This window comes from Cololabis saira, chromosome 5 (genome assembly GCF_033807715.1).
Source record: "Cololabis saira isolate AMF1-May2022 chromosome 5, fColSai1.1, whole genome shotgun sequence".
NCBI lineage: Eukaryota > Metazoa > Chordata > Actinopteri > Beloniformes > Belonidae > Cololabis > Cololabis saira.
In genome coordinates, this window is record NC_084591.1 from 12,778,244 (window position 1) to 12,789,721 (window position 11,478).

Here is an 11,478-nt window from a genome sequence, read left to right on the forward strand (position 1 = left end):
TTTATGGCACTGCACTTTTTAAATTTATTTATGTATTTATTTGTTTTATTTTTGTATTTATTTATTTATTTATCTATTTATTTTTTGTTTCTACCTTTTATTTCTATTTTTATCTTTATTTTTACATTTTTATCTTTATATGGGTGTTTGGGTTTTGGGGTTTTTGATTTGTAAATGACAGTGCTGTGTATGTGAGATGTCAATTGCCGCCAGTAAAAGAAAAAAATAAGAAGAAAACCTTAAAAATAAAAATATCCCCACGGTAAATCAGACTTATGAGATAAAAAGTCATAATTACGACGTAAACAAGTCGAAATGCGCCCAGCACCGCGGAATAGGAATATCCCGCATATACTCAGGGGTGCAGATCCGATGTCAGGATTGGGGGGGGGGACCAACGTGATTTTAATTTTTAATTTTTTGCCAATATGCAACTAATACCATGCCATAAATTGGTAAAGGCTCACCAAAAAATACTGCACAGGGAATCATTAATTGTGCTTACCTTTCTTGTTTATTTGTCCTAAACAGCCAACGGTGTGTGTCACTGCTTACTTAACTGTTATAGGTATTCGTAAATAATAATTTTAAGGGTTTTGGGCATGTAGTGTCTACTCATCTCAAATTCTTCTCACCATCTTCCTTTTATCCTATGGGACTACTTTATGCACGATCAATTGATATATGGATGAAATATGGAGCCCTAAACAAGTTGTTTAAACTAACTGATCATGTTTTAACACAGTTATGGTGGTAAACAGTTCTAACCCATTGCTAACAGCACAATAAACACAGCACAAGTTAACCCAACATCAAATTTATTTACATAAATGTCCATATTCGTTTTCATCTGTCATTTTCCAGGACTCCCTGGAAGAAGAGATCCTGTATCTTAATAGGCTAACTCTTCTTGTCTGTATAAAATTTAAAAAATATTAATTCAGACTAAAAAAAAAAAAATGTATGGAGTAGCAATACTTTCATTCTGTACACCTCAAAACGCACCGTGGATGTATTATTTTTTTAGAAATATATTTTTAATAAATATTCTACATATTCAACCTTTAAGTCTTAAAATACATTTTTTCAATTTTGAATAATTTAGGGTATTTTTATTGGGGGGGACAATTCATGTTTTTCAGAAATTGGGGGGGAAATGTCCCCCCCGGGATCTGCACCCATGCACACTTCACGTTCAGGAGCGTTTATAGTAAAAACACGTGTCGAACACTTTATTTTGAAAAGTCGCCGTTTCCCGCAAACCGGAAAGTCGCGTTGTTTGACGTTGAAGGAGCTAAGAAGCTAAGACGCTAATAGCGAACAACGACCTTCTTTTACATTATTCTTACGATTTATCCGGTTGCGTTGTTGCGCGGGGCTTACATCATTTAAATCCTTCAAAAAGGTGGAGTAAATAATGCCGTTAAATTGGTTTGTTTGTGTTTTGAAACCGGCCGTTGGAAGCTAAAGCTAAAGCCGTTGTTCACGTTGACTTTCACTGTTGTTTTTCTGTGTTGGAAAAGTTTAACCACTTCGTGTTTACGGTCCCATGTGCTTTTGTCTTTATCTAACTCAGTGGTTTCTCCTCTGGTTGGTAACTTTGATTCCTCTGGTGTTATTCAGAGCATGGCTGCGGACTGGGTGGGGAGTGTGGTCTCCATCAACTGCGGAGCGACGCTGGGGGTTTACCAGGGCGAGGTGTCGCAGGTGGACCAGAGCAGCCAGACCATCTCCCTCACGCAGCCCTTTCACAACGGGGCCCGCTGCCCCGTCCCCGAGGTCACGTTCAGGTAAACTGCTGCAGCACTGGAGCTGACTCACACACCTGGGTTTTACTTCTTATCAGTGGTGGACAGTAATGGAGTAAATTTACTTGAGTACTGTACTTAAGTACATATCCAGAGGATTTGTACTTTACTTGAGTATTAGATTTCTTTGGTACTTATTACTCTTACTTGAATACATTTCCAAGACAAATATTTTTACTTTTACTCGAGTAAATTTCTAGGAAGGCTGAAAAGTACTCGTTACTTTCAGGTCTGCTCTTTTTTTCTTCTTCCCTAAAATCCTATTGGACACAAGCTGTTTTTGTCAAAGGAGGAGACCTATCACAGTGCACGCTCTCAGACAGACATTGGGAGACAGCCAGTTATGCTCTATATTGTTATATTGTACTGGTACATGTCCTTCCTGTAAAGTTAAGTGACTTCAACATTGAGTTATTGAAAGCAGAGATGTAGTTTTTTGCAAAGCAGTGGTCTTTGAGGGGGATCCAGACTAAGTTGGATGGTGCAGGTTCATTTGGTTTCAGTTCATGATTGTTAATAAACTCTGCATCATCTGCTGTCCTCTTATGATCCCATTAATTTGATTTGTTTTTGGCGTTTCTGCAGGTTTTATATAACATTGTGGTTCTAAAAGCAGCACATCAGTGCAGCTGGTTTCAAAGAGTTAATTCTCAGAAACAAGAGTTAAAAGATCCTTAAATTAATTTAGAAAAAATATAGTAATTTACTGATGTTTGACTGAGCTACTTTTACTTGTAACGGAGTAACTTTTGACCAGTAGTATTTGTACTCTTACTCAAGTACTGGGGTCGAGTACTCTGTCCACCTCTGACTAAAAGGCATTATTCCAAGAAAGCATTACACTTTTTTACATTGGAGACCTTTTTTTTTAACTCATATAACATTGAATGACATACAGGTAAGAAGCAGTACTTTTGTAGGGAAGATTGTAAAAAAAAAAAAAAAAAAAAGGGGGGGAATTACTGTTATTTTGCACCGAGAGAGACTAAAAGGTGATGAGACAAATAGAATAAGCTAGGTAATACAAAACAAAAGCAGAAAACAAAACAAAAAACAAAAACAAGAAACAATAATCAGAAGGAACAGCGGGATGTGCAGTAGAGGCTTTGATTATTCCCAGTTACGAGTAGCAGCCTCCTGTAGGTGGCTTTTTAGGGCAGACTTGAAGGAGATTAGGGATTTGCTCTCTTTTATGGCTGTCGGTAAGGAATTTCACATGTTGGTAGTATAGGATGCAAACGAATTTGAAACTTTCTTAGAGTTAACCCTGGGCTGAAAGTGATTTGTGGAGCTGCCTCTAGTGTTATGGTGGTGAACATCTTTTACATTTTGAAAGTATTTAGACAAGTACAAGGGTATTTTGGAGGTGTAATGTATCTTGTACACCAAAATCAATGCAAGCAACTGTACTCTGTCGTCCAACAAAAACATGGAATTTGAAGATTTCGGTTGTTTCGCTCACAGTACAGTAAATAGACAAATGACAGCTCTTATTAACTTATGTACAATTTAAAAAAAAAAAAGTGAAAGGTGCAGCAGTATTATAATAATAATAATAATAATAATAATACCTTTTATTCATAAAGCGCTTTTCAAAAACAAGTCACAAAGTGCTTTACATGCAATTAAAAACAGGAAACAAACAACTAGTACAATATTAAGACACAATTGAGAGATAATAAAAACAGACAAATAATACTATCAGTTAAACGCAAGTCTAAAATATTGAGTTTTTAAAAGTGACTTAAAAGAAGACAGTGTGTTAGCTACTAGGGCTGTGCGATTAATCGATTTTAAATCTCAATCGGATTTATTAATCAAGACGATGTTAAAAAAAAACGAAAATCGGAAAATCGATTTTCCTTTTTTGCAGCTGGCTGCATTACAGACAGAGCTCGTCTAGTCATCTTTGTTTGGTCAAGAAAATTGTAAATGTTGTCACTTTACTAAACTCAAGGAGGATTAACCGTATCTTTCAATTGCACTTCATTCCCAATAGGGAAATTTTTTTGCTATTTTTCTTTAAAAATAAAGATAAAATATTTGAAACAATTTATTCCATTGTCTTTTGTAGTTTTACCAAAAAAATCAAAAAAACGGGTTTCAGAGAAAAAAATCGGGATTTTATTTTTGTCCATAATCGCCCAGCCCTAATTAAGACACAATTGAGAGATAATAAAAACAGACAAATAGTACAATAAGTTAAACGCAAGTCTAAACCTGAAATGAGCTGGGATAGGCTCCAGCAGACCCCTGTGACCCCGCAAGGGATAAAGCGGGTATAGATAATGGATGGATGGAAGTCTAAAATAGTGAGTTTTTAAAAGTGACTTAAAAGAAGACGGTGTGTTAGCTACCCTGATCTCTTTATATTTTGAAATAAGGTTTTATGAGCATTGACAAGTGTCATTGTGCGTTTTTGTGTATGTAACAGAACCCAGTTACTTCAGAATCATGTTTATTTGGCCATGTCAGGTCAAACAAAAACAGGGAATTTGACAATTTCGGTTGTTTCGCTCACTGTACAGTAAATAGGCAAATGACAGCTCTTATTAACTTATGTACAATTTAAAAAAAAAAAAAAAAAAAAAAAAAAAAAAAAGTGAAAGGTGCAGCAGTATGAGGTAGACATGGTTATTGAAAGGTGCATTGTTACAGCATATGATTGTGGTTATTATTATTATTATTATTATTATTATTATTATTATTATTGCACAGTGATTGATTACTGTGTTCTGTGTACTGTGTACTGTGTTGATTACTGAGAGTTCATCAGAGCAACAGCTTGGGGGAAGAAACTAGAGATGCACCGATTGATCGGCAACTGATCGGTATCGATAATGCCCCGGTCTTGATCGGAGATCGGAAAATCATAGTTCAGAGCAGGCAGATCGGATGAGGTTTACAACAATATACCAGTTATACCAAACTATATACAGTCCAAAGCCTTACGCAGGACGACAGTGGTGTCAGTCGCTTCACGAAAGACATTTGGAGTTCTAGTGTGAAGAGTTTTGCTTCACACACAAGAGCTTCCTCACACGCGGCGGAAGCTACCGCTAAAGCTTTCAAAAAGCTTAATAATTCATTTTTATTTTAAGATTGAATTCCTCTTTCCACAGGAAAACTAAGGTTTAAAGTTTACAACTTGTATCAACTTTTAGAGAGTGACATGTCTGCTGTTTTCTGTGTTGGTGAACATGTTGTACATAATTATTATGTACTTAAGCTAGTAAGCTACACTTACTCTTTGTAACCCGAGTCTAAGTCGTTTCTAAGAGTCTCTAGAGAGTGAAATATTGCATATTGCCTGAAATAAAACAGACAATTCATGACCCTTTCTCATCTCCTAATTTTGATACCTAATAATACAATGTCAGTGTTGTGTACATGAGACAACACTATTGACGAATTTATGGATTTCACGCTGTGATCGGCAATATCGGGAACGGCAGATACTGATTTTCGAGATCGGTGATTGGCCCTCAAAATCCTGATCGGTGCATCTCTAGAAGAAACTGTCTCTGAGTCTGGAGGTTTTGACTACAGTGCTCTGTAGCGCCGTCCAGAGGGAAGGAGTTCAAACAGACTGTGTCCTGGGTGTGAGGGGTCTGCAGAGATGATACCTGCCCGTTTCCTGGACCTGGACCGGTACAGGTCATGGATAGATGGGAGGTTAGTCCCAATTATCCTCTCCGCAGACCTAATTGTCCGTTGCAGTCTGCTCCTGTCTAGTTTGGTGGCCGATCCGAACCAGACGGTGATGGAAGTGCAGAGAACAGACTGTACGATGGCAGAGTAGAAGGTGGTCAGCAGCTGCTGTGGCAGGTTAAACTTCCTGAGTGAGCGAAACAACCGGAGTCAAATTCCCTGTCTTGTTTGACCTGACTTGGCCAAAGAAACCTGATTCTGATTATTTATGATATTTTATGTCTTCCCCTCCAGTGCCATTGATATAAAGGAATTAAAGATTTTAGATATCAAAAACGGCAATATAAAGACAGCCCCGACTCCACCTGCAAAGGGAAGCCGTGCACCAGTTGCAGTTCCCAAGAGTGACCCCAGGAGTGTGGAGAAACGTAACTCCCCACAACAATGCTCCAAAAGCTATGGAGAACGTCATCTGGATGCACTTGGGCAGCCCAAAGGATTTCGTCGAAGACATAACTCCTGTAAGATATAAATTTTGATGTTGTTGTTTTTTAAATAAATTTGCAACAAAATATTAATGTATGATTTTCATAATCCAATAAGGGTCCTCTAGCAGTCGTGGAGCAAACCAAGTGACGCCAAAAAAGAACGGCGTGAAAAATGGTCAGATGAAGCACAGGGACGATGAATGCTTCGGAGATGGGGTGGATGATGGCCTGGATACAGACTTTGACTTTGAAGGAAACCTGGCGCTCTTTGACAAAGCTGCAGTTTTCTCAGAGATCGACACGTCAGAGCAGCGTAACGGGGCCAGGTCACGCGGGACGCCGCAAGACCAGACGCCCTCGCGTTATCGTCATGACGAAAACATCCTGGAGTCTAAGCCGATCGTCTACAGACAGATAGTTGTACCACAGCATGGGGCCAAAGAATACTGCACAGGTAAATGTTTGACTTTGTGATGACTGAATGACTTGATGGTGAGGGAGAATGAAATCATTGCACTGGTTTATGTTTGTTTACTTTTTCCTCTGTACAGACTCTGGACTGGTTGTACCTAGTATTTCCTATGAACTGCACAAACGTCTGTTGTCTGCTGCTGAACGTCATGGTCTCACACTGGAGCGACGACTTGAGATGACTGGAGTGTGTGCCAGTCAGATGGCACTTACATTGTTAGGAGGGCCGAACAGGTAAGCAAGTTACATGTTGCATTGAAGAGTGAGATGCTCCAGTTTCAGTCTATGTACATATAGCTCACTGTACATGTGTAGATGACAATAAAAGGCATTCTGTTAAGAGGCAAAATGAATAGTTAACTTTTCATGTTAATCAATTAAGGTTTTTAAAAAGGAGTGAGTAACCTTTGCATGCCCATAAAATATGACCAGTTCTCCAACTTCCTTTCATGTTTATATGTTGAAAAGCGGTCATTCTTAAATTTAACCTCTACTTTGGATATAAACACCATCAACGGAAAGCTGAGTCTGCACTTGTGTTCGTTATAAAACTTCAGTCATTGCACAACTGCCATCTAAATATGTTTTAGAAAAGCAGAAAATGTAGCTGTGTCCAACTGCTGTATTAAAAATCTGAGGGAAAACATTAGGGGGGTATTCTGCTGCTGTATAACATTAGTTGTCAGAATATTTGTTGTCACCAGCCAGGGCTTGCTTCAACCCTGGTGCCAGGCGTGAACATTTCTGGGGATTTCCAACGCTTTTAGTTCAATAATGGCTCAAGTGATGGGCAGTTCCCATCTTTTTTCAATCACATACTTTGCATCAATTTTTTTACTCAATCCCAAGACAGTCTTCTTGTAGAGTTTATGTTTTTAATGCTGACTTTTTGGGCTCATCGTCACTACTTTTTTTGTGTTTTTTTCCCCCCTCCTCCAATGCTTGGTAGTTCGACAGCTGTGAGACATTTATCACCATCATAGTAAGAACGAAGAGCCTGTTTAAAGCCTGCCGGACAGTGTAAATGCAAGGGGTGTTGTTGCCTCCCCAGTGCCTGATGCAGAGTTTAGTGGAGGGAATGGGAGTCGGTGTGTTATCGAGTGGTACTGTGTGTAACATGACAGCCCTGATGTGTGTTTGAATGGCCTAACCGACATCAGAAGTGCTGGATGCAGAAGACGGATCGAGTGGCAGAACAGCAACAGGATTTGCAATTAACTTCCCCCAAATAGTGTAGCACAAATCAAAACACGACTAGTTCGGTCTTCCTCTGCCACTATTACTTTTTAGAAGTTCTTTGAAAGGCCCTTCAGTTTTTCAATTACCTGAGTTTCCTGCAGTGGTACGGTTGGTAGCGAGCTGTATATTATGGTTCTCGTAGGATGATGATTTATGGCATCCTTGGCCTGAATATGAGGAGCTGTGGAACCTCCGTCGTGTAATCAATAAATTCTACCCAGGTCCCACCATCCTGCGTCAATATGTTCACATCAGACCCGACCCATGATTGTTTACCCTCACAGAACGGTTATTGAGCTGTTGACCCTTCACTTCACTTAACGTAAAGATGACAGGTGACTCGCGCAATCACAATAATAAACACAGGGTAGCCGACAATGTAAAAGGGTTGGTATTTATTCTTAAAATGTTTAATTTGTTTGCTGAGTCCCCTTGATTAGGATCGTCTGAGTTTGTTTAAAGCTCCAGTTGCAAGGGGAATATTTACGTTACTTGTACTGCACTTACCAGTTGTTGTTGTCGTCATGGTCTAGATTTTTCAGATTTATTCAAAAAGGGGAAAACCTGTTTTTATACTCAGAATCCATGCTTTAAGATTATTTCAGAATGATTCATTTCAAATAAGTAAATTCTATCTGAGATGTACATCTTGGGAACAAAGACCCCTAGTTCATAGCTACAGATGTTGAAATGTTCTATTTCTTTTTATTTTATTTCATTCTTTTTATTTTATTTCATCATATTTGCAACATTGATGACATAGTAAAACCCTGTTAAGTCAACTGGTCGTAAGGTTATAAACAGGCATAGTAATACTTAATCTTGATCCAAAGTAAAAGACAGAGGAATATTGTAATTTTTAATTATATGTTACTGTACTACTGGGAAAAAGAGAAAAAAATGAATCATTGTGTACCAGTTATATGCAGAATATATGTGAAAATGTTCAATAAATATAAAAATAAAATAAAAAATAAGTAAATTCCTAATTTTGGGTCTTGATCAAAATCGAAACCATTTTATACTTTTTTTTTTTTTTCATCCCCATATTGTATTTCTTCCAGATTCACCCCCAAAAATTTACACCAGCACCCCACAGTGGCCCTGCTGTGTGGTCCTCATGTTCAGGGAGCTCAGGGCATCAGCTGTGGTCGTCACCTGGCCAATCATGAAGTGGAGGTCATATTGTTTCTGCCAAACTTTGTCAAGATGCTCGACTCCGTGACCAGTGAGCTCACACTCTTCAGCAAGACAGGAGGGAGGCAGGTGTCCAATATCAAAGGTGGGTGTCGTCGTGGCATTTTTATCGCTTTAGGGGTCTGCAGTTTTTTTGGAGCTGGTCACTCAACACTTGGATTTATTCCTTTTCTCTTTGCAACTGCACAGACCTTCCGGACACTCCAGTGGATCTCATCATTAACTGTTTGGACTGCCATGAGAACACATTCCTGATGGATCAGCCTTGGTACCGCGCAGCTGCAGACTGGGCTAACCAGAACAGAGCTCCAGTGCTCAGCTTGGACCCCCCTGTAAGTGGGCAGGGCCATGCGGTCGAGGCTAAATGGTCCCTATCGCTATGTCTGCCACTTTCCCTGGGCGAGGGGGCTGGCAGGGTTTACCTGTGTGACATAGGTATTCCTCGCCACGTTTTCCAGGAAGTGGGGATCAAATACCATTCTCCTTTCGGCTGCAAGTTCGTCATCCCATTGCACTCTGGTTAATATAAGAGATTTAAGCTTCCATCTTTCTTGACCATTTGGTTTTGGGGCCTTTACACTGATTTTCAGTTAATTGAGTTTCTGATTCAACAGGTAAAGCAGATTTTTCTCATACTGCAAAGCCAGTGTTGCATACATTACATCTACAGGCATTAGTGCACGTAGATTGAGAAAAAAACATACGTCTTTGTTCAAATAAAGATGTCTTGACCACAAGAAGCTGTAGATAATGTAGGTAAATTTATGATGGGTAAGTTACAACTAAAGTGCTAAAGATTGTGTGATTTTTAATGTTTACTTTTAAAGTGAGCAATACAATCTGACTTTAAACAGAAAAGTTCTAAATGTCGTTGTAATTTATCTACTTCTGATGGGTTGCTGTAGATTCATCATATAAAACACAATGTTGTTATGTAAGCTCTGACAACTTTCACTGGTGTTTTTCCACTCCTGGAGTCAATTTATAAGTCCCGATGGGGTCCTCACAACTTTGCCATTTTCTGTAGCAGTCAGCATGGGTGGGGGGGGACCCGCTTCTGGCTTTCATGTGCAGCTTTAAGTTTGTGTATGCTTAAAATGTATAGATCTAGAAATAATAAATGCACTGAATGCTGATGAGCCAGGAAAACAAAAATGGCAGTTATTAGATGTAACTCCAGCGTTGTGAGTTCATATGTAACCTGTTTCGAGGAGATTATCTGGTATCGTTGAAAGCAGGTCTGAGGAACCTGCAGTTTACGCTTCTTTTTCTTTCTTCAATCTGTTTCTTGTTGTGGACTCAGAAAGGAGCTACTCTTTTTGATCTTGAGGAGTCGACATTTTCGATCCTGAGTTCATATATGCAATGTACCATTGCAGATTGACTTATGGTTAAGTATTTTTGTAAGAAGATTTTAAAAAATGAAACGTTGCATGCATCCACAAATTCTGAAATGGTTCAAATATTTGTAAAAGACAATTTGGCCTTAATAGTTTTGTTTAAAGCCTTTTTTTTTTTATTTGCAGAACGTGGTATGTTTAAATTTGATAAAGGGTTCATGCGAGTGAATGTAACATTTCTCATTTATAATGCTGCATTTCAGAATCCACAGGATGATATTTTAGAAGGCAGCAGTTTTCTTTTCTTGTGGTGCAATAAGCCGAACCCATGACGCAGCTCACAGAAGCTGTTGGATTCTTAGAATTGATTCATAATTTGGGCAAAACAAGGTTTTTCTACTCAATTGTAGTTTGGTAACTGATGAAGGGCTGTGCTGTACTGGTCTTTGCCATCTCCAGTATGTACGACCTACCAGTCTGTTTGAATCGTGCTTGTTTTTCCTGCAGCCCCATGTAGGTATTCATTCCTGTACTACATTAAAAGGAATCAACAGGGTCTAAAAACTCAGCAGTTCATACAATTTTTTTTCTTTTTGAGTTGCGTTATGTTAGAGACTTTAATTTGACTGCACAATATTGGCTATTTTGTTTTTACACCAACGGTATTGTAATTAAAATCTCAAAGTTGAAGTCCAAGCTCTTTTCTTTCTATGAGCCAATAAGATCAGGCCACAAATTATAGACGACAGTTTTGATATAACAAAGTATTGTTTAATTTCTGATTCAATTTGACATAATTACACTTAAGAAGAGCTGTGTCCTTTGTTCCCATTTTAGCCATTGACTGTTTCATTTTTCTGCTCTTTTTTTTTGGACAAATTTCTGGTTTCTTTTTTTTTTTCTTTTGATATTTGAAGGCCAAACTGATTGCTGGCTCTTGAACACCACAAACATTTATAAATTGTCCCATAACTGAGTGTACAAATAGGGCATGCATAATTTTCAACATGTCCTTCCCTTTTGAGAAATGTGCACAATTTGAAAGCATTATGGGGTGGATAAAGCTCAAATAGTTCAGGGATGTGAGGGTTACAGATCACTTAAATGTTTGGTTTATGGTGTTTGTGGCATCAAGTTAACATTTAAGAATTTGTAGGGGGAAAAATGCCATTAAGCTGTTTGTGTATGGAGGGTTTATATGCAGGTTGTGGAAATGTTACTGCCATGTGCGTTAGTGTGTTTTCTCCAACATTCCTCTGGCCTGATGTGTAGAGACACATCTGT

At 38.5% G+C, this 11,478-nt stretch overlaps 1 protein-coding gene across 1 annotated transcript in view; it reads left to right on the top strand.

Moving 5' to 3' along the window:
- The first annotated feature begins 1,262 nt into the window (after positions 1–1,262).
- Positions 1,263–11,478, top strand: part of edc3 (enhancer of mRNA decapping 3 homolog (S. cerevisiae)) — a 10,665-nt gene continuing 449 nt past the window's right edge. Inside the window, exons 1-7 of the mRNA XM_061720944.1 lie at positions 1,263–1,405; positions 1,624–1,790; positions 5,754–5,980; positions 6,063–6,401; positions 6,499–6,652; positions 8,722–8,939; positions 9,044–11,478. The exon at positions 9,044–11,478 is cut by the window's right edge and continues 449 nt beyond it. Of these exons, the coding sequence (XP_061576928.1) occupies positions 1,627–1,790; positions 5,754–5,980; positions 6,063–6,401; positions 6,499–6,652; positions 8,722–8,939; positions 9,044–9,378 (1,437 nt within the window). The 5' untranslated portion in view covers positions 1,263–1,405; positions 1,624–1,626 and the 3' untranslated portion in view covers positions 9,379–11,478. The remainder of the gene's footprint in view (positions 1,406–1,623; positions 1,791–5,753; positions 5,981–6,062; positions 6,402–6,498; positions 6,653–8,721; positions 8,940–9,043) is intronic.